General features: G+C 45.4%; 1 protein-coding gene across 4 annotated transcripts in view; it reads left to right on the forward strand.

Moving 5' to 3' along the window:
* The first annotated feature begins 16,368 nt into the window (after window positions 1-16,368).
* The window catches only part of DMRT1 (doublesex and mab-3 related transcription factor 1), a 98,547-nt gene continuing 91,440 nt past the window's right edge, over window positions 16,369-23,475 (forward strand). For 3 of the 4 annotated variants that reach the window (XM_036330944.1, XM_036330945.1, XM_036330943.1), the window contains exons 1-2: window positions 16,369-16,713; window positions 20,498-20,674. In XM_036330944.1, coding sequence (XP_036186837.1) covers window positions 16,369-16,713; window positions 20,498-20,674 — 522 coding nt within the window. Of the gene's footprint in view, window positions 16,714-20,497; window positions 20,703-23,475 lie in introns of all 4 variants that reach the window. The other variant, XM_036330942.1, reaches the window with a different exon arrangement.

Consider the following 23,475-nt stretch of genomic DNA (forward strand, 5'->3'; position numbering starts at 1 on the left):
TGTCCTTTACATAGTGATCTCCTCCATATTTCCAGTACTCACCTGGCACCATACCTAGTTATTACAATATTATTGACTCTATTCCCTGTGCTGTATTTTACATCCCCATGACTATTTCGTAACTACAAGTTTTTGCTTCTTAGTCCCTTCACCTCTTTCACCCAGTCCCCCAAACCCCCTCCGCTCTGACAACCACTAGCCCGCTCTCTGTGCCTATGAGTCTGTTTCAATTTTGTTTATTTTGTTCTTTTTTACTGAGTGGATAAAAAAGCTGTGGTACATATATACAACAGAATATTACTTGGCCATAAAGAAGAATGAATATTTGCAACAGAAAATATCATATGATTTCACTTATGTGCTTCCTTGTTCTTGACTGCTTGCCGCGTGCCAGGCCCTTTGTTGAGCTCAGGAGAGAGAGTGGTGAAGAAAGCAGGCAGGCTTTCTCGGTAAGAATGTTGGAGCTCAGCAGGGTTTTTGTTTGGTTTTGCTTTCTGGATTTCCTGAAGAGGACTGTGTAAGCCCTCCCTCTCTCTGGGATTGACATGATCCTTCTCCAGTTTTTCCTTTTCAAGTTTCCTTCATTGTCTATTTTCCCTCGTTTCCTAGTGGCTGCTTTCTTGGGCTGATGAATTATACTATAGGTCCTCTGCTTCTTCCTGTAAACCACAGGCAAACAGCCCAGATTTAAATATTGAAAAAAATGGTGAAGGTGGTAAAAAGTATAAACTCTATCAAATAAATACGTCCTTGGGGTGTCATGTACAGCATGGTGACTATAGATGACAATGTTGTATATTTGAAGGTTGCTAAGAGAGTAGATCTTAAAAGTCCTCATCACCAGAAAAAAGAAGTATAGAACTAAGATGGCGGCATAGGTAAACACCGGGAAATTATTGCCTCACACAACAATTGAAAATTACCCCAAAGGACTGAGCAAACATCATCCAGAACAACAGGAAGGCTGGCTGAGTGTAAAGTCCACAACTAGAAGGAAAGAAAAACACGCTGAGAGCCAGAGGCGCTGCGGAGGTGAAGTGCAGAGGTACGGCGGCGTGCGCACGCGAGGAAAGGGGGTGGCGCCTGAGGACGCGGCTGTCTTTTTGAATCACAAACTCCCGACGGCTCTGAACTCTGGTTCCGGGAAGTCTCTGGGGACCCAGGTCTCACACGGGGAGAAGCTGGTCTGTCCAGCAGCGAGCGAACTTGAGGGCGGCTTTCCCTCAGAGGTGCTTGCAGCCGTTACCGGAACACTGAGACACGCGACTCCGGGCGGAGAATCGGCCATGGCCGCTTTCTCCGCCCTCTGACTCCCTGAGACCCCGCCCCACCCAGGCTGCCGCAGAGGCTTTTGCATGTGAATGTACCTAACTGCAGCCGAACCAGGTAGACCTGGAACTTCCAAGAGAAGGCCCAAGGCCCCGCAGCGGCTTGCATTGCTTCACAGCTGAGCCTCTTCGTGGCTCCTGCTGTGTGGCCTCAGGCAGAGGCTGAATTAGCACCTCCTTAGATCCAGGAGCCACTGTACCCAGTGGTCAGAGGGGGTCCATCCAGACTGCAACTCCTCAGATCCATAAGGGACGCACTCAGGGAGCAGACTCAGTGAGCACCAAAGCCCCACTGAAGCAAGTCTTGCCCCAGAAGGGTGTCTTCAGCACAGAAGTTCTCCCACTTTAGACACAGCTGATTCTCACAGCCAATTGGCCTGGAGGTCAATTCCTCCCAGTGATTCTACAACAACCAAGGCACCAAGAGTGCACCAAGAGTGTCCACCCCAGGTAACTGGGGAGGCTGAGCTACTGGGCCCTACAGGACACCTGGCGCACAGGGCCACTCTATCAACACAGGGAAGCTGCCAAAATGCGGAGACAAAGAAACAGGTCACAAATGGCAGAAATGGAAGAAAGCAAACGATTGGATATAGAGTTTAAGGCCACGGTTATAAGGTTTTTCAAGAATTTTATGGAAACCGCCGATAAATTTAATGAATCCCTCAATAAGTATAGGGAGACCATGGAGGACATGAAAAAGGACCAACTAGAAATTAAGCATACACTGACTGAAATAAAGAATAATTTACAGAGATCCAGCAGCAGAAAAGAGGATCCCAAGAATCAAGTCAAAGATTTGAAATACAAAGAAACAAAAAATACCCAACCGAAAAAGAAAAAAGAAAAGAGATTCCAAAAATATGAAGATAGTGTAAGGAACCTCTGGGACAACTTCAAGCGTACCAACATCAGAATTATAGGGGTACCAGAAGGAGAGAGAGGGCAAGATATTGAAAACCTTTTTGAAGAAATAATGACAGAAAACTTCCCCTACCTGGTGAAAGAAATGGACTTACAAGTCCAGGAAGCGCAGAGAACCCCAAACAAAAGGAATCCAAGGAGGACCACACCAAGACACATCATAATTAAAATGCCAAGAGCAAAAGATAAAGAGAGAATCTTAAAAGCAGCAAGAGAAAGACAGTCAGTTACCTACAAGGGAGTACCCATACGACTGTCAGCTGATTTCTCAACAGAAACCATGCAGGCCAGAAGAGACTGGCAAGAAATATTCAAAGTGATGAATAGCAAGAACCTGCAACCAAGATTACTTTATCCAGCAAAGCTATCATTCAGAATAGAAGGTCAGATAAAGAGCTTCACGGATAAGAAAAAGCTAAAGGAGTTCATCACCACCAAACCAGCATTATATGAAATGCTGAAAGATATTCTTTAAGAAGAGGAAGAAGAAAAAGGAACTCTTACCATTTGCCACAGCATGGATGGAACTTGAGAGCGGATAAATACCACAGGATCTCACTCATTTGTGGAATATAATGAACAACATAAGCTGATGAACAAGGACTGATCCAGAGACGGAGAGGCATTGATTGGACTGTCGGGACTTGGAGGGAAGGTAGGGGAGGGTGGGGGTAAGGGGGAAAGATCAACCAAAGGACTTATATGCAAGCATATAGGCCTAACCAATGGACATGGACAACGGGGGGGGTGAGGGCATGAGCGGGGGTGGGGGGGGTGGGGGGTAGAGGGTAACGTGGGGACAAGGACACATATGTAATATCTTAATCAATAAAAAATATATTAAAAAAAAAAGAAAAAAGAAGTATAACTATATGTGATCATGGGTATTAATTAGAACTATTGTGGTGATTATTTCACAATATATATACATATGTAGAATCATTATGTTATATACCTGAACCTCATATAATGGTATATGTCAATTATATCCTAATAAAATTTAAATTTAATTTAAATTTAAAAACCTAATAAAACAACCATAAACTGATTCCAACCTTGTTTAGCTGCCAGCTTCTGCTACAGAATGATAAAGTGGGCGAGGCTCTATCATTTTCAATCCAGCTACAGCACCAGCTGGCATGTTGATGCCATTGGCAGGGCATATGTTGGGATGCCTTACCCAACAAGTTACCTGGCAGCACATAGGAAATACCTTTGCATTCAGTTAAGCAGAAAGGTTGTCGCCTTTATCCCGTCTGCAGTGAGAATTTAGAGCACGTTGCACTGAGAACTTTTCAGCCCGTGAACTGGCCCTGGGATGTGTAACAAGGGGACTCCAGTCGGCTGGAGGAGAGGGGACCTTCTGCAGAACAACGTGTTCGCTGCCCTAGCACAGTGCCTTCCTGCCCAAGTACACTGGGACTTGAACCTTCAGGAATGAAACATGAAGATACTGACTGTGCACTTTTCAAAACCACCCAAGTTGTTTGCAAAAGAACCATGGCTTTTTTGTGTTTGTTTGTTTTTTCTTCCAATCAAAGAAATTTAGAAAACAACCACCAAAACAAACAAACAAAAACTTAAAATGTAATTGCTGGGCGGGGGCCAGAGAGAACTTTCTGGAATGCTATAAATGGTCTGTATTTTGACCTAGATGGCTGGTATATGCAAATGTAAAAACTCATGGAGGGACGCACAGGATTCTTGCACATATGTTTGTTATACTTCAGTTTAAAATTTTAAAAATAGAGATGGAAGGTGGTGATGGTTGCACAACAGTGTGAATGTACTTAATGCCACTGACCTGTACACTGCAAATGGTTAGAATGGTACATTTTAAGTATTTTTTTGCCACAGTAAAAAATTACCATGCACATACATGGGTATAGTTCACTATCATATATTAGAGGTGCTAATGAACCTTAATAATGGCAGAGTTAGCCTTATGCGTGGATGGTAAACTACCTCTCTGCTGAAGAATTTACCTTGAACCTACATTTATTTTCCCAGGTTGCTTCCTTCCCAAGATCTATAATCTGCACTAGAAAACAGAATAATATCTGTGACTGTGACTTCTGTCCGGTCCTCCTTATGACCCTGACCCGACCCAGCCCTCACCCTCTCCCCTGCATTCATGGCCTTGCAGGATTGGGGGAAGCTGCACAAAGGCCTAGGGTTCAAGGGGAGGGCAGGGTGCAGAGAAGGGCAGAGAGGAGGGGAGAGCCCCGGCCAGGATCTCTGCTTTCCTCCTATCTCTGGCTTCCCCTCACCTCTCCTCCCCCAGCTGCGGCAGGAGGCAAACTGTAGACTTTTAGATGAGAAAGAGACCCTAGGGCCTGGGCCATCATGTCCCATCTCCTTATTTTTATTTCATTTCATTGCTTTAATGAGGCAGCAAAGCACGGAGAGGTGAATGGGCTTCTCCAAGGTCACACAGCCCGTTGGAGGCTTAGCAGGACCAAAGTGTAGGCCCTTGCTGCTCCTTGCTGCACTAGGCCCGCACCCCGAATGCAGCCCTTTCACTCTGCTCCACGTAGGGCTTTCCATCTCTTCTTCCTCCTCTACCTCGCCTTCCAGCCAGGCCATTTTTTTTTTAAAGAACAACTTTATTGGAGTATAATTCACGTCATAAAATTTGCTCATTTAAAGTGTACAGTTCAATGGCTTTTGGCATATGGAGAGTTGTGCAACCATAGGAAGCCATTACTAACCTATAGAGAGTTGCCTTTGCTGCGTGCATCATACAAACGGAAGTCATACAATAAGTGGTCCATTGTGACCGGCTTCTTTTCCTTAGCGTAATGTTTTCAGGGTTCATCCATGTTGTAGGCCTCCAGATCATTAAGGGGATCTTGTCACAGTCTGTGGAGTAAAGGGGCCACAGCACAGCAACACAATTACATGAAGGTGAGAACGGATTCTCTCCTATGTACACACACCTAGGCAGGCAGTTTCTGTTCATTGCCTCACTTCATTTAATCTTCATATCCCCAGAGAATCACTATCCCCAATTCCGATGTGAAAGCTAAAGAGGACTTCAGTCGCTTTTCCAAGGAAATGCAGGGCAAGGACAGGAATTCGAGCTTGTCGGGCCCCAAAGCCAGTCTCTCCCTGGACCAGGCCATCTCTATAGCTGTCAGGTTTTGAGGGTAGGTTTTTCGATCCATGGTGGAAGGTAACATCCGGTCAGTCTAAAAAGTGGTGATTACTGCAGTCAATCTCAAAAAGATTCAAAACCTAGGTGCCTCTGTGGAGGGGCACTGGGGACTAGGGTGACTAGGGAAGAAACTTCACTCTTTAGATTTTTGAATCTTTTAACTTTTGAACCACGTGACTCTATTATCTACTTGAAATTACATGTATATTTTTAAATCTACTTGTTCATTGGACAAACATTAATGAACCGCTAGAGCATCGGTTCTCAACCTGTGGGTCGCGACCCCTTTGGCGGTCGAACGACCCTTTCACAGGGGTCGCCTAAGACCATCCTGCATATTAGATATTTACATTACGATTCATAACAGTAGCAGCACTACAGCGATGAAGTAGCAACGAAAATAATTTTATGGTTGGGTCACAACATGAGGAACTGTATTTAAAGGGCCAGAAGGTTGAGAACCACTGCGCTAGAGCCTAACAAGTGTATGGGAAACAGCTGTGAACAGGAACCAACAGAAAGATGGCGAAGATTCTCGCAGAAACACCCCTTGTTTCTGAGAGTCTGAAAGACCAGCTGAAAGGCCTGCTCCTCGGGCACCTCACAACTCCTTTATGAGCAGGAATCATCGTGTCCTTTCCTCTCTGATTTTCTACAGCATTTATAGCCTGTATCACGCTTGATTGATTACCTGCCCATTTGTGTTGTTTGCTGTGGCTCTAGGAGTGCTCAGTGTAGATCACCCTAATTAAGTTGCTATCACCATTCACACAATTGTCTGAGATGGTCCGGGAGCCAAGGAATATCTCCCCTCTCCATTCCCACTACTCACTTGTTCCCACCGCTGCTATCTGAGCGAGGAGAGAGGAGCAGCCTGACCTTTTCAGAATGAGGTTAAGAATGTGAGCCTGGGTCCACCTCCTCCTGTTCTCCCTTTTTTAGATTGGGAAGTCACCTGACCTCTCTGTACTGCAGATTCCTCACTTATGAAGTGGGGACAATGACAGGACCCTTAGGACAATTAAATCAATGAATACAGAAAGCACTTATAGCAGTGTTAGGCACATAGGAAGCTCAGTGTGAACTCTGTTAAGTATTCCCCTGCCCCACCCACCTGCCTTCCCCTGCCTCTCAGGTTTAGCCAAACTGAACTTCATTTCAGGAACACATCATACACTTGCATGCATCTGTACCTTTATCCTCCTGCTTGGCTGAGATGGGTGTTCTTTCTTGTCTTCCTGCCTGCCTGCCAAGGCTGGGTGCCCCACATAACTCTCCTCTCCTCCCCATCCTTGAGACACTCCCTTAACATACTTCCCGCAGAACACTCTTTAGGTGGCCGTCTCCCGGGCAGTCATGAGCTCTGCCAGAGAGGGGCTAAGTCATGTTTATCCTTTAACCCACTAGGCAGCAGGGGCCTGGAGGCAGGTAGGGAGGCTGAGGGGCAAGGACAGGACTACCATTTTAGACAAAGCCCTTGGGCATCCCGCCAAATGCATTACCCCATTTGGACATATCTTTGTTTTTTTAAAAAAAAATCATATTGGGAGCCTTAAAAAAATGGAAGTGTGCAGTGGGGGAGCCTCACGCTTTTTAAAGGTAGTAAATATGTTAGGCTTTGTGGGCCGTACAGCCTCTGTCGCAGTTCCTGAGCTCTACCTTTGTATCTCCAAAGCAGCGAGCTACAAACATAAAGGAACCCATGTTCCAGTAACACTTTGGGTTTTGTACTTTATTTATGAACACCAAGATTTGAATTTCAGATAATTTTATTTGTCACCAAAATTCTATTTTTGATTGCCTTTCGACTGTTCAAGAATGCAAAGCCTGTTCTTAGCCTGCAGGCCACACAAAAACAGCTGGAGTGCTCCTGGTCTGCAGGGTCTTTTTTCCACTTCTAAGGGACCTTGGGGAGATGGTGTCTCTTGAGGACCCTTAAAAGCAGAGTCATCAAAACCAGCAAATAAAAATATAGAACATCCAGTTAAGTTGGAATTTCAGTAAACAAGGAACAACCTTAAAAAAAAAAGGAATAATCTTTTTTAGTATAAGTATATCCCATGCAATATTTATGCATGTTACTTGGCACACCTACTTCGCTAGATGTGAGGATATCAATCCCACTCTCTAACACGAGAACCCTACCACCCTCAACACCACCGTGCCGCCACCCCCATAAGAATTAATTATGCACACTCCCAGCTGGACAGCACATTGAGCTGCCGGAGGGCCGAAGACACTACCTGTCAATCACTGCAGAGGGGGCGGGTCTTCGGGCAGGAAATGGAGCCTGAAGGGGGCAGGGAGACTCCTTGCCCCGCCCAGGACCTCCACTAGGACTAGTGTGCCAGATGGCGTGGTCACATGGTGGAGTGGGAGTGGGGGTGGGGGTGGGGGTGGGGGTGGGCGGGAGGGAGGGGGCGGTGTGTTATTGCGTAGAGATGGCCCCTGCCTTGTGGGGGCAGCCCTGGCTGTAGCTCCTCGGGATCCCCAGGAAGAGAAATAGGAGATTACGTTTTGCAATCCATTGTGTGCTGATTCATGGCACTCTGATTATTTCCTTGTTGTTTTTCCCAGCTTTTAGTAGTATTTGTAAATAATAATTTAAAATACTCCAGGCTTAAGACTATACTTTCAGGGATCATTTCTATAGTTCGTAAAATACTCCAGGCTTGTCTCAGTAAAGACTCCTGGAAGCAAAGAAAGGCTTTGAAGTCCTCCTGAGCCTGTTGAAGCAGGAGGAATGCTTCCACTAAGGACAGTGGAGGAGGCGCATGGAACGATGAGGGGTGGAGGTAGTGAGCACCCCAGCGATGAAAACTTCGGGGACAGAGTCAAGGATGCATGTATATTCCCATCATGGGACAGCCCCAGTCCCCACTTGGAAGATCTAATAGTAGTTTGCATCAGTTTACCACCCCTTCATGATTCGGTTCCTTAATCCAAGTCCTGCTTTTCTGAAAGCTTGCTTCTTCCAGGAAGCCTTCCAGGGAGCCTCCCTCGGAGCTCCAGTCCTCGGTGTTTTTCTTTTCTAAATTCCTTTCATTTGGTAATGAATCCTGCACTAACTGGAGACATCTCTTGAACTGAACTGTTATTATGTTTTCTATGGTGAAATAGTTCATCTTATTTTCTTTGGGCCAGGAATATGCTTTATCATATTTCTGAAGTCACATTTGGTTAAGGGTGTGGTTTTGGCCCCTCACCTCTCAGCAGCCAACTCTGACAATAACCACGTAATCAACTCCAGCAATAGTGATCAGTAGTATTATGGAAATGTATGTGTGAATATAATTACTTTTTTGGCATTTTATAGTTGCAGGTGATTTTACAGTAATCTGTATTAATAATTACAGTGAGCATAGTTAATCAAATTCTTGGCATGAATACCACAGTCACTCTCACTGTTTGCCTTCTTAGCGCATTGTTCTATCTTTAGGAATTAGGTGAATATTTTTTATAATATAATCTCTAAAACTAAGTGTAGTTTTCTTCCATTCTTTGATAAAGTGGAAAATTGACAAGGCCTTCTGGGGAGGGGGGGTTGATAAAATACATAATAGCCGATATTTATGTGTCTACTAAAGGTTTCAATTTTTAAACTTTGAATCAGTCACAAAATATTCATTTTACTATTCCCAACTCTCTACCTCATATAAACGGCCTATGGTAAAAATACAGGCTTACTTACATTGTTATTAGCACTGGTAATCTGTCTATTTGTCTTGTTTTTATTTTGTTAACAAACCAAGATATCAGCAAGAGAGTGGCTATTGAACACAAGGTGGGGTATACTAGTATATAAACACCTTTGTTGATACACATTTTAATCTTCCAATTCATTTGAAACACTTAAATGAAATTTTATTTCAGGGTTTGCTTTCACTGTTTCCTCTGTTCTTTTAAGTCTATTACAGCAGAAAGCACAGGAATACTCTTGGGTGAGCTTCATTTTACCAGAGAATCAATTGTATAAGAAAATATTTAAATAGATGGTAATTTGGAATGGATTATCAAATTTGAAAAGTAATTATTTTTATTTATAAATGGTCAGTTAAAATAAGGCATTTGTAGAATAAAATCTAAAATAGCAATTTGACATTTGTTTGCTCTTCACAAATATCAAACAGTAAATCTATGTAGTTACTTTTTCTCCATCCAATTTAACTTTGTAGAAATAAAATTTTTAAACCAGATTTTGTAAGCAATCAGTTTAAGCAATCAATCCTATAAGAAAAACATGTGGCCGTAACTGGTTTGGCTCAGTGGATAGAGTGTCGGCCTGCAGACTGAAGGGTCCCGGGTTCGATTCCGGTCAAGGGCATGTATCTTGGTTGTGGGCACATCCCCAGTAGGGGGTGTGCAGGAGGCAGCTGATCGATGTTTCTCTCTCATCGATGTTTCTAGCTCTCTGTCCCTCTCCCTTCCCCTCTGTGAAAAAATCAATAAAATGTATTTTTTTAAAAAAGAAAAGAAAAACATGTGATGGTAAGACATTTCTTTTTCTTTAAATTGACGGAAAAGGGTCATTATGCTGCCAGTAATTGCCAACAGCAGTTAATACTGAAAAGTCGTCTACAGTTATCTTTAAAATACATCTTTAAATTTATCTAGAGTGCATTTTCTCTTGATTACTTCATTTGTATTATAGTTGTTGGTTTTTTCTAAATAATTTAAGCTTTCCCCTTTAAATGTCAAAACTTGCACATTTTGACAATTTTTATTGGGAAATATCCTAGAATATTTATACTTTTACTGAACAGAGAGAAAGGAACTGGACATGGTTTAATTTTTTGTTGATAACTCTCAGGGGATTACTTGTGAAAATCCATCACTGGACCTTCTTATATAACAGTGATGCAGCCCTGGCCGGTGTGGCTCAGTTGGTCGGAGTGTCACCCCTTGCACCGAAGGGCGTGTGTTCAATTCTGGGTCAGGGATGAAAACCTGGAGGCATAGAGGGTAAGTGGTGTGCCCAACTGGTGCACAGCTGTACGTGGCAAAGCTGGGACTCCACCACAGGCAGCCTGACTCTTGGCAAGGCCTGTCTGGATTCTACACGCCAGCCACGCTGCCCAGCACGCCATCTGTGTGCGTACTGCTGGGAACTGGAATGCACAGAGGAAGATGGCTGGTAAGTCAGTTGCACTGCGACAGCCTCAGGCACAGCCATCTTCCTGAGCAGCCCGACCCAGCATTATCTGCTTTCAAATTTCTCCCGCTCCTCCAAGCCACCCTGACGTTAGCTACCAACAGTGGTTGAGCATTTTCTCTGTGGAGGGCATGGCTCTATGATATTGTCATCTCCTCATAGGGACTGAAGGTTTAGAGAGACATTTAGTGGCTTGTTGAATTCACGCGGTGATTGGCAGACCCCTCGCGTTCATCCCTCAAGCACCTCAAGGACAAAGCCTCCATCATTCTCCATTTGCCTATAGGATAGATGCCAAATTCCTCACTGGTAGGCAAGGTGCCATACTATCTCTCCACCCTTATCTCCCACTGGGCTCCAGCTGGACTCCCCTGTTCTAGACTGGCATGTCTGTGCCCTCTCCCCCACCCCCCAGGCTCACTCCCCATGCCCAGCCTTCTGTCCGTTGTTCCCACGACCTAGAATGTCCTGTTTTCTCCTTTGTGCCGACTCAAACCTGGTGACACAGGGCACAGCTCAGCCTTCCCTCTCGCCCAAGGTCCTCCTGCATGAAATGCTCCAGGCCCTACCAGTTGGGCTTCTCCCTTGACTCCTTCCACCAGTCCCCAGGGCACTGAGCACACACAGTTGTACACCAGATCAGGCAGCTGATTCACGGCTCTACACTTGATACTCTGTCGAACTGAATATTTGGACTCATGTGGATTCATGCATAGGGGTGGGCAAAAGTAGGTTAAATTACCAGCCATACTAAAAGATAAATCATAAGTAAGGATATGAAATAATAATAACAACAATAAGAACACAAATAATACAATAATCCTATATAATAAAGAGCTAATATGCTAATTAGATTGGACGGCAGAACGACCTTCTGGAATGACCAGTGGCCGGGTGGCTGGGCCGTACGAATTTCGTGCATCGGACCTCCAGTTAACTAATAATAGTACAAGAATAAACTCTGGATTTTGAGTACTTACAACCTTTAAAACGACTTTTGCTCATCCCTGTATCCACAGAGAATTTTCCCTGTTATCTGTTGGATCAAAACCTGGGGCAAAAGCTGCTTTCCATGGACAAAATGAAAAGTAGATGAAATTTATGACCAGTGTTTTCTAATATAGCTCCCCCCCTTCCCTGCAAGTTATTCCAATATGTGTAAGATTACTCGTTTCTTCCTACTATTTCCTACTATTTTTTTCTTTTCATTATGAAAATAATAATATAATAATAGACATATTACTGTCTGCTAGCTACTTTTCTAAGCGCTTCATGAGTATTAACTAATGTAGTCTCTCTATCAATCCTTTGAAGCAGGTATTTATTATTAATCTCTTTTGCAGGCTCTATCCCCAGTGGGGGGTGGTGTGCAGGAGGCAGCGGATCAACAACTCTCTCTCATCATTGATGTTTCTATCACAGTTCAGTTCCTGGTCAGGGCATATACCCAGGTTGTAGGCTCTATCCCCAGTGGGGGGTGGTGTGCAGGAGGCAGCAGATCAACAACTCTCTCTCATCATTGATGTTTCTATCTCTCTCCTCTCTCTTCCTCTCTGAAATCAATAAAAATAGCAAACTGAGTCAGAGAGGTTAAGATACTTGCCTAAGGTTATTTAATTATGATGCTATACTGCCTCACCAAAAAAATTATGTATTCTTTTTATCTGATGGTGAAAGTAATGCCTTCGAAGTGTTTTAAAACTCAGATAATAAACAAAATATAAGACCACACAGCTATAGTAACTGGAAAGCAAAACATGTAATAATTTACTGTGAAATGAGCATGCATGCGTTCCAAATTCTAATGCTAAGACTGCTGGTGAGCTGGGTCACGGCTGAGGCTGTGCAGGCGAGGCTCAAACCCAGACATCGGTTCCTACCACGCAGCCAAGGCAGAAGAGACAGAAGGCAGAGGGCAAGAACACAGGCCTGTTCTGAAAAAGCAAAAGCAAAAACACAGCGTGAGGAAAATGTCACCCGTAACCTATACCCTATGGAGAACCAAATGCCTACTCAAGCAGATACAAATACACATTAGTTCCCATTTCAGACATTGGAACATACTGTACATCATGAGATTTCTTTTTTGTCCTTAATTCAAAATTTTAAACAGCTCTGTTGAGGTCTAGTTTATATACCATTACATTCTCGTTTTAATCATTCAAAAATTTTACTTATAGTACAGAGTTTGTAATCATTACCACAATCCCATTTGAGACTATTGTATCACCCCAAGAAAATCTCTCATACCCATGTGCTCTGACTCTGCATTCCCACTCCCACCCCCTGGCAACTACAAGGCATCTTTCTCTCTGTATTGATTTGTCTATTCTGGACATTTCACGCCAATGGGAAGATACAATGTGTGGTATTTTGAACCTGGGTTTTACTTAGCACAGTGTTTTCAAGGTTCCATCTTGCTGTAGCACATATCACTAGTTTACCTCTTTTGATAGTGAATAATATTCCATTGGATGTATATGCCACATTTTGCTTATTTATTCCACTGTTGTTGGACATTTAAATTGTTTCAAATAAACAGTGTCGCTATGGTTATTCATGTAGAAATGTTTGTGTGCACATAATGTTTTCATTTCTCTAGGGTAGATATGTAGGAGTGGAACTGTTGGGTCCTATGGTAAAGTTTCCGAAATGGCTGTGCTAATTTACATTCCTACCAGCAACATATGAGAATTCTAGCTTCCCTACATCCTAGCCATCACTTGCTCTTGTCTATGTTTTTTATTATAGCCATCCTAGTGGTTGTGAAGTGATATCTCGTTTCGATTTGTATTTCCCTAATGACTAATAACCAGCATCTTTTCATGTGCTTATAGGCCATCCTAATATTTTCTTTGATGAAATGTCTATTCCAAATGTTGCCCAAATTTCAATTGGGCTGCCTTTTTATTATACACTCCCACAGTTCTTTAGGTGTTCCCAACCGGGTTGGTGATCGAACCTACAACCCAGGTGTATGCCCTTGACTGGGATTCGAACCCAGAACCCTTTGGTGTGCGGGCCAATTCTCTAATTACTGAACAACACTGGCCAGGGTTCTTTTCACTTTCTTTTTTTTAAAAAAAATTCTATTTGTATTGATTTCAGAGAGGAAGAGAGAGGAGAGAGATAGAAACACCAATGATGAGAGAGAGTTGTTGATCCGCTGCCTCCTGCACACCACCCCCCACTGGGGATAGAGCCTGCAACCTGGGTATATGCCCTGACCAGGAACTGAACCGTGATCTCCTACATATCTCAGTGGTGCAATGCTCAACCACTGAGCCACTTTCTTAATGGGGCAGAAATGTTTTGAATTTTCATTAAGTCAATCTATCAATTTTTTTCTTTTATTGCTTGGGCTTTTGGTGTCATATCTAAGAAGTCCTTGCTTAAACCTGCCATGTTTTAGAATTGCCCTGCCCCCACCTACCACTTGTCAGCATGTCTTGGATATCTTTCTACCTCAATAAACACAGATCTGCTTCATTATTCTTTATGCATTTGGTTTCTAAAAAGAGGGGAGGAAGGAAAGGAGACCACAGGGTCAGACTGCTCCAAATATCCAGGACCATGCTGTTCATCCTTGGGGCGTTCCTAATTCCATTTTGAATCATCTCAGGTCTGGTACCTCCTCTGTGGTTGTGTTTTGTGAATAAAAACTTTGTTAGGTCCTTAACTTTATCATAACATCTTATGTTTTAATACCTTGGTCACATAGATTCCTGGTCCCAAATTTTCTGTAGGCTTAAATTCCTCCACCCCAGATTCCAGGGATGGGATGCTCATAAGAAATATGGTTCCCCTGTAATGGAGATTTGACAGCCACTGTGTCCAGCATTTACTTCACTCTCTAAAACTGACTGAGCTTTGGGAATGACTCAGCTCCAGCTAATGTATTAAAACGTAAATATGGAAAAAGAAAAGTAAATTGTAGATAACAGCAATTGGCACGTTGGTTTTAATGGAAGACTTAGGGATATTCCTGAACAAAATAGTGGTTATCATTTAACAAGTTCCAGAATGAGATGAATGGTTGCACTCTGGCCTCTATCCAGAGAGGGGTTTCACTGGCTTGATGGGGAGGGTATGAGGTATTGTGCAAAGCTAGACCCTTTTTTAGGAACTACATTTTAGACAGAGAACAGTAATGGAGAAAATCCAGTGAGCAAAAGAGCCTCTAAGAGGGACCTCAGAATAAGAATGGGAAAGGCAGGTTAGAGGATTTCAGAGCTCAGTGCTGAAAATGCTAACCTGCTGAAAGAGAGGGTCACTACACAACCATTTTGATGAGAACCCGAAGTGGGATGGCCAGGATCCTCAGTAGACCTGGCCCCCTAAAATTGGGGCCCAGAATTTGGAACCTGAGTGCTGACACTGGGGAAAAGCAAAGAGCATGGGGGAAAGATGTAAGGGCAACCCCCCAGGCTGCACCATGGCCATTGCAAGGTCAGGGAAGTGCCCTGGGCCAAGAGGTACACAAGGGCCAACAAAGAGCTCCCCCCAAACTGGTAGGTAACTATATGAGGCTGAGAAATGCAGAGGGAGATCATTCTAGGACGTCCTTTAAGCATTAACCTTAGGTCTTTAACTTTTGGGTTTTTTTCACATGGAAAACAATACCGAGTCACTGCTGGGGGGAGTGAGGACAGCTGCTGTGTGCATGGAATATACTGGAAGCTACTGCAGAGATTCAGACGTGAGGAAGGCTAGCGTGATACGGGCAGCTCTTTTTCTGGTGTGTAGGAAGAAAGGATCGCCAGGCCTTTAGGGACGGATGGCTGTGCGAGTACAAGAAGATACAAACATGGGCGGGGGTGGGGTGAGGTGGAGTGGGGGTGGGGCGAAGGCTGTAAGAAGATGGAGGGTTTTTTGGAGGTGGTGTGATTATATACGTACAGCAAAATGCACAAATCTTAAGTGTGGAATGAATTTTGATAAATGTCTGCATGAGGTTTTTTTAAAGGCTGAGTTTTGCCTGCCTGCAGATCCTAAGTGAAGCTGCCTCAAAAGCAAGAAGCTATATGCACCTTAGCGAGAGAAGCAACACAGGCTGGAACTATAAATTTGAAAGTTATGCCAGCAGGTTGAAATTTTGTGAGCAAACAAACACAAGCACAGGAAATAGGAACTGGAGAAGAGAAAGGCCCAATTTTTGGTGCGCTTGAAGCCCACACACTGGGGGTCTTATTTGCGGGTTTAAGTGCAGAGACTTTTTTATTTTTTCAACCTCATACTAAATTCTCTTAAGGGAGAAAGAAACCACTTTCCCAGTTGGCTTCTGCCAAAGTCTGCCCTACAGCACTTGCAGAATGGTGTCGTTGGGGGAAGGGAACAACAAGACCCCACGGAGTAGTCTGCACCTCCTCCACGCAGCTTGCACGACTAGGATACACAACTTTGTTCCCAACCTGGGGAGCCCAGCTCCTCCGTGCAGCAGCCCTGCAGCAATACCTTTGGTGTTTGCAGACTGTGCAAGCTCACTAGCAGCAGGAGCACAGCTCTCAGAGTTGGGGGGTGGGGGGCGTGGCCGCGCCCACTCCCGCCCAGACAGTCCGGGGAACATTCTGAAAAGTATCCAAAAGTTCTGCGCCGCGCGCGCCAAAAGAAAATATAAAAGGGCGCAACCCCCCACTACTCTGGGCATTGCGAGGACAGACTGCGGAGCTCTCGCCGCGCCTCCCGCTGCAGTGCACACGCCTCCTGCGCGCTCTCGGAAACCCAGCCGTCGGCTGGGCGCTCCCCTTGTAGCGGTCTTCGGACCAGAGAGGCGCCCTGAGACTATCTGCGCTTCTCTTTGGAGCACCATGCCCAACGACGACGCATTCAGCAAGCCCTCGGCCCCGTCGGAGCCCCCGCACGCCTCCGGGGCACCGCCGCAGGGCAAGGCCGGGGGCTTCGGCAAAGGGGCCGGGGCGCTGCTGGGAACCTCCGGCGCCGGAGGCAGCGGCGGCGGCGGCGGCGGCGGCTCGGGGGCGACCGGCACGGGTGCCGGGAGCAAAAAGTCTCCGCGGCTGCCCAAGTGCGCGCGATGCAGGAACCACGGCTACGCGTCGCCGCTCAAGGGCCACAAGCGCTTCTGCATGTGGCGGGACTGCCAGTGCAAGAAGTGCAACCTGATCGCCGAGAGGCAGCGCGTGATGGCCGCGCAGGTGAGTGCGGGCGCCCAGGGAACCGGGCTGAGCCCCAAACTTTTTTGGATAAAGTCCCTCCGGCCTGGCCGGCGCCGCGCGGGGCCCGGGTGCGGGAAGGAGGCGGCGGTGCTCGCCGGCCGCTGCGGCGCGCATGGCCCGGGCTCCCAGCCGCGCGCCGACGCCCCGCTCGGAGGAACGCGTCTCCGATCCCGCTGGCAGAGCGGGGAGCTGCGGAGTTCGCTTGGCTTGGGCACCCCGCGATCCCTGGCCCAGCCCTCCAGCAGAGAATTGCGGGTTTCGCCCCTCGGGGATCCCTAGAATCTCTGATCCCGCTTTTATACCAAAGTTGGGTTCGCTCGTGAGCCCCCGGGGTCCCTGACCCAGCCTCCAGCAGAGAATTGCGAGGTTCGCCGGGCTGGGGAAGGTCCCCGGGATCTGCGCCCCCAGCAGAGTGGCAGGGTGCGCGCTTTGGGGGTCCCGGGGGGCCCTGATTCCGCCCTCCAGCGGAGAGTTGCGCTTACATTCGGAGGGTGCCGGCCTGGGCTCCCCGTCTGGGCGAAACCGAGAGCTGCCCGCTGCTCCGGATTTCCCGTCGGGCAGCTCTTTTTCTGGAAACTTCGCTGTAACGGACGGACGCTGCCGGCGTGGCCCTCCTGCGCTCTTGGCGCCCTTTCGGCTTCGCCCCGCGTGGCCGGCGGCGCCTCAGCCATTTTGGGCGCCGCGTCCGGCACCTTTACCGCGTCTTCCCGTGCGCCGTCCCGACCCAACTTACTCAGCTACGAATGGCTTTGTGTTTCCTTTTAAAACGCACTCCAGAATTCCTTTAAAAATATGCGCGGCGGAGGAAACGCTAGGGGTTGAAGTTTTGTCTGTCGTTCGTGGTTTATTTTCTTTTAAAACGGCAAAAGCACGACAGTAATTTAACTTCGTAACGGAAATAGTTAATGTCTTCGGTATCCTAAAAGGATTTTTAGAGGAGAATAAAAACTTTTTCTTCCCAGCTAAAAACTTTTTATCTTGTAAGACAGTTTATTTTAAAAGAAAAGATACCCAAGATATTTACCAACGATGTGCTACTTTTGGGGAGGAATGTGTAAATATACGCCATTAAAAATGATTTAGTTGAGCGCGTTGAACAGGACTGCACAAATGCGTAAAGGTTATACTTTTATGTATATCCTTTTTTAAAAATAATTTTTTTAAAAATAGATCTATTTTGGCTTCATAGATTCTGAGTGCAGTCATGGAAATGCAGGTTGTTTTTTCTTGGTTTCTCTCTAGATTTTTAGCTTAATCTATAGTGGATGAAATGAGTAAGCTGAGTGTCGCGTTCAAATGCATCACAATGAGCTCCTTGGGAAAAAACACACCTTAGGAACATTTAGATTGTGTTTGTAGGCAGAAAAATACTCTGAACACGTAGTCGTTGACTTAAATAGTGTGGAGAGTATGCTTGGGAGGGGAATTCTCCTAAAAATATAATAAAAATATTCATTTTGAACAAGCTTTATTGTAGGGGCACTAACTTGGGAGAGGGCTGTTTGTTATGTTAAAAGCAAAAGCAACTCAGGATTACTTTTATGAAAATGTGAAACTTGGGTGTTTTCCCCATCAGAAGGCTGGTGTTGTGATGAAACCTTTCAAATCCATGTAACAGCTTTTTTTTTAGTCCTAAAATAATTTGAAATTGATCTTAGATATGACTCTGATTAATTGCATGTTTGTTTTTTAAGTCAGTTGCCTCACCTTCCCTGTTTAAATAACATTTCCTAAGAACCCTTGGAAGGTCTTTGTAAAAGTGTCTTTAGTTTATGGAATATTTATTTTGTATGTTTTGTGCATGAATGGGATTTGTGTAAATTAAGGTATAGGCATAGGCATACTGCACAGGTTTGTGGGTATTTTTTATTATTTATGATCAGATCTTTAATATTCTGTTTTAAAATTTCTTGGTTAATAATAGAAAGTCCAAGATTTAAGCATAATTACTTAATCTTAATTATTTAAGGATTCTTTTGTAAGTTGAAACTCCTTTTATAATGAGTAAAATTACTTCCAAATTAATCAGCTTTCTGAATTTGGACTACAATTTTCCTAAAACAATATATAAATTGTAGTTGTGCTTCCAGTTTACCATTTTAAAAAAATCCAAAGCAAACCAGTTTACCATTTTGATTTCAACTTTGGCTTGTCTTTGGGACTCTGAGGTACAGGTGCTTTCTCATTGCATTATCACCAAGAGTCAATTTCAACAGAAAGTCTCTTTTTTTGTTACATGTGGTCAGCCAAAATGCAATTTATTTTCTTTACACCTCTTTTTTTCTATCTTTAATAATGTTATTTAAAAGAAGATAATTTCAAGAGGGGCTATGAGGAGTTTCTTTTTTAAAAATATATTTTTATTGATTTCAGAGAGGAAGGAAGAGGGAGGGAGAGAGAGAAACATCAATGATGAGAGAGAATCATTGGTTGGCTGCCTCCTGCACGCCCCCCACTGGGGAGGGAGCCCGCAACCCGGGCATGGACCCTGACTGGGAATCCAACTAGCAAATTCTGGTTCCTGGGTGGATGCTCAACCACTGAGCCACACTGGCCGGGCAGGAGTGCCTGAAGTATGTTAGGTCCCTTCTATCTCCTCCTTCCTGCTTCCATCTCCTTCTTTCCTGCCTGGAATTCCACCTTCCTCTCGCTTTCTCTCCACCTCCGGCCTCTCCCTTCTCCAGGGGCTTCAACACCAGCTTCCAGTCCTTTCCCCCTCATCCCCTTACTTCTCCACAGGCTCCCCTCCACCCCAGGCTCTGAAGGGTGTCACCAGCAGCCTGACTTTCCTGCCCACCTGCTTCCCTTGCTCTGCCCCTTCATCCTTACCTGTCCAAGTCCTAGTCCATCTAATATTCAAGGCTCTGATCCAGTACCATCTCTGGTGATTCTTACACTTGAAGGCGTTTCTGGCTCTGAATGTAGGACTGGTGTGTGCCTCTCCTGTGGTGTTTGCCACATTCTGCAATCTGTCTTGAGTTGCATTTTGCTTGCCTCCTGTTTCTCCTTTTAAAAGTTTACTTATTTATTTATTTTTTAAATTTTCACCCAAGGTTGTATTTTGTATTTTTATTGATTTTTAGAGAGAGAAGGGGAGAGGGAGAAAGAGAGATGCTGAGAGAGAGAGAGAGAGAGAGAGAGAGAGAGAGAGAGAGAGAGAGAGAGAGAGAGAGAGAGAGATACCAGGCCTGAGATGCAACTGGAAGCTAGGTGTGTGCACTGACGGGGAGTTGAACATGCAACCTTTTGGTGCACAGGATGATGTCCAACCAGCTGAGCCACCCGTCCAGCCAGGGCTTGTTTCTCCTTTAAAACAGTGAGTACCTGGGGATCTAATCTAGCCGCACTGTATCTTGCTGGTCGCTGTTCCCAGCAGAGTGGCCTGTTACAGATTTGTGGAGGGAAGGCGATCCATTCCCCTGCCTTTCTAACTAACATTCCAGTGCAGACTTCTCAGATGGAACACCTCTGCTGGGCTGACTACCATTTTTCCGGATTCTCCGTAGCCAACCTATTTCCTTCTTCTTTACATGCAAATTCATTTACTGAACATTGTTTTAAGCGCCTACTGTGGGCCAGTCACTGGCTCTAAACCATTTCTCAGCTTTGGCTGCTCATCGCACGCAGTTCCCTGGCAGTGGGAGCTGTTCAGACCTCAGCCTGGAGCTGCTGAATCGTGCGGCCCGGGGTGAGCGGGCTTCAGTGTGTTTTCCCAAAGCTGCGCGAGTGATGCTTGTGGTGACCTGCTGCCCTGTGCTTTCAGGTGGCCCTGAGAAGGCAGCAGGCCCAAGAGGAGGAACTGGGGATCAGCCACCCCATCCCGCTGCCCACTGCGACCGAGCTGCTGGTCAAGAGAGAGAACAACGGCGGCAACGCGTGCCTGATGACCGAGAGCGGCAGCTCCGCGCAGCCGCCGCCCCCGCCCCTGCCTCCGCCGCCGGTGGGCGCCCCCGCCAGTGCAGTTCCAGGTAACCTGGGGGACCGGGCTTCACAGTGTGGCTGAGCAAGAGGGAAGAAAGGCCGTGGCCCCCAAACAGTCTCAGGACCGTCCTGAGCCACGTGTCACTTAGAGGGTTTTCTTACAGGACTCGTCCTCTGCAGGTGTTTTTGGCTGCTTCACAGAGGAGAGGGCCATGTAATCTAGAACTGGCAGTTCAACAGCTTTACTTTTCTGTTGGTTATTAGCCAAGACTGCATCTGCACAGCGTGCCAGAGGACCGAGATTTTCCAGATTTCACCACAATCCACCCTTCCATTTTTTAGTCCTTTTGGTGACAGCTATAAAAGTCCTTGTTTTCTAGAACCAAAAGTCCGTTTCGCTGGCAAATGACTGCAATCCATTTGCATCAGGTTTCAGTGAGCACTGGGGCGTGAGGGAAGGCATGTCTCATTGGCTTAAATTCTCTCTCCCATGCACTAAGGCTGTACCAGGGGCTACTTGTATGTTTGCTCATTTCATTCTCAGAAGTAGGAGGTATTGGTCCCATTTTACACATGTGAAAACTGAGGTATAGGCAGTTTAAGTGACTGGCTAAATAAATCTACAGAACCAGAGAGTATCTGACTGGGTCCATCTGCCTCCAGAGCTCACTGTCCTTACTGCATGGGGTCTCCAAAGTACTTCCAGCATCAGGATGGTCTAGAGCTGCACTGTCCAGTAGGGAAGCCCCTAGCCACATGTGGCTAGGTAAGATTAATAACAATGAAATAAAATTAAAACATTCATCCAAAGAAGATAAACAAATGGCCAATAAACACGTGAAAAGCTGCTAAACATCACTGGTCATTATGGAAAGCAAATTGAAATTACAATGAGATTCCATCTTTTTAAAAAATATTTTATTGATTTTTTACAGAGAGGAAGGGAGAGGGATAGAGAGTTAGAAACATCGATCAGCTGCCTCCTGCACACTCCCTACTGGGGATGTGCCCGCATCCAAGGTACATGCCCTTGATTGGAATCGAACCTGGGACCCTTGAGTCCCCAGGCCGATGCTCTATCCACTGAGCCAAACTGGTCAGGGCCATCTTTTTTTTTTTTAAATATGTTTTATTGCTTTTAGAGAGGAAAGGAGAAATAGATAGAAACATCAATGATGAAAATCATTGATTGGCTGCCTCCTGCACACCCCCTACTGGGGATCGAGCCGGCAACCCAGGCATGTGCCCTTGGCGGGAATCAAACCTGGGACCCTTCAGTCTGCAGGTTGATGCTCTATTCACTGAGCCAAACCAGCTAGGGCATGAGATTCCATCTTAAAATAAGATACCAACCAACACATTAAGATGGTTACTTTGAAAAACCCCACACAAAATAACAACACTAGTGAGAATATGGATAAATGGAAAACTTCGTGCTCTGTTGTAGGAGAATAAAAGGGTTCATCTGATAATGGAAAACGGTATGAAAGTTCCTCAAAAATTGAAAATAGAATTACCCTATGATCCAGTAATTCCTCTTCTTGTTATGTCCCCAAAAGAATTGTAAGGAGGGTCTTGAAGAGATATTTGCACACCCATGTTCACAGCAGCATTATTAATTTTAGCTAAAATGTGGACGCTTCCCATGTTTATCAACAGATGAACCGATAAGCAAATTATTTAGCTTTGAAAAGGAAGGAAGTTCTGAGACGTGCTACAAAATGGATAAACCTTGAGGACATTATACTAAGTGAAACAAACCAGTCACAAAAATACAAAAATACTGTATGATTCCACTTAAATACTTAAGGTAGTAAAAGTCATAGAGACAGAAAGTAGAACGGTAGTTCTCAGGGACTGAGGAGAGTTAGTGTTTAATGGGTATAGAGCAACGATTTTCAACCTTTTCATCTCTTGGGACACACAGACTAATTACTAAAATTCTGCAGCACACCAAAAAATAGATTTTTTGCTGATCTGACCAAAATTTAGGTATAATTTTGATTCATTCACACTGGACAGCTATCATGTTGGCTGTTGTCATTTTTTAAATTTGACAATATAAGGAAAAAGGTCAGTGCTCCTGACTAAATAGTCAGGTGTTGAATGTTTTTAAAATTCTGTGGGACACCTGTTGACAATCACAAAGATGAAAAGAGCTATGGAGATGGATGGTAGTGATGGTTGCACATTCTAAATATATTTAACCAGTGCCCTGGTGCACAGATTCGTGCACATTGAAAGAAATTTAATTAGAAGGTGGCCAGTGGGGTGGGACTGGGCTAGTGCGCCAGACACGCCCTGGAGCCAACCTCCCACTGTCCCTCCCTGGCCAGCCACACCTGGGGCAGCTCCATGGCTCAAAGGGCGCCTGCAGAGTGAGGGGGTCCCTCTGGCAGGTGGGGTCCCTTGGCCTGGCCTGTGGGGATCGGGCTGAAACCAGCTCTTCAATATCCCCCGAGGGGTCCTGGATTGTGAGAGGGCAGTTGTCAGGTGATGCACCCCGGAATCGGGCTCCTCCTCTCTGGTTCTGGGGTGCATCACCTGAGAACTGCTGCCACCAAGTCACCGCAGCTCGGCAGCTCCTGCGTTGAGTGCCCCCTGGTGGTCAGTGTGCGTCATACCTGCTGGCTGGTGGGACGGTCGGACTGTCGCTTAGCCTTTTGTATATATAGATATTGTTGAACCGTGCACTTAAAAATGGTTAAGATGGTGCTCTGGCTGGTGTAGCTCAGTTGGTTGGATGTCGTCCTGTGCACTGAAAGGTTGCCAGTTTAATTCTTGATGTTTGGCTCTTAACATCTATGTTTCTCTCCCTTC

This window comes from Myotis myotis, unplaced genomic scaffold (assembly GCF_014108235.1).
Source record: "Myotis myotis isolate mMyoMyo1 unplaced genomic scaffold, mMyoMyo1.p scaffold_m19_p_12, whole genome shotgun sequence".
In the NCBI taxonomy this organism is placed as follows: domain Eukaryota; kingdom Metazoa; phylum Chordata; class Mammalia; order Chiroptera; family Vespertilionidae; genus Myotis; species Myotis myotis.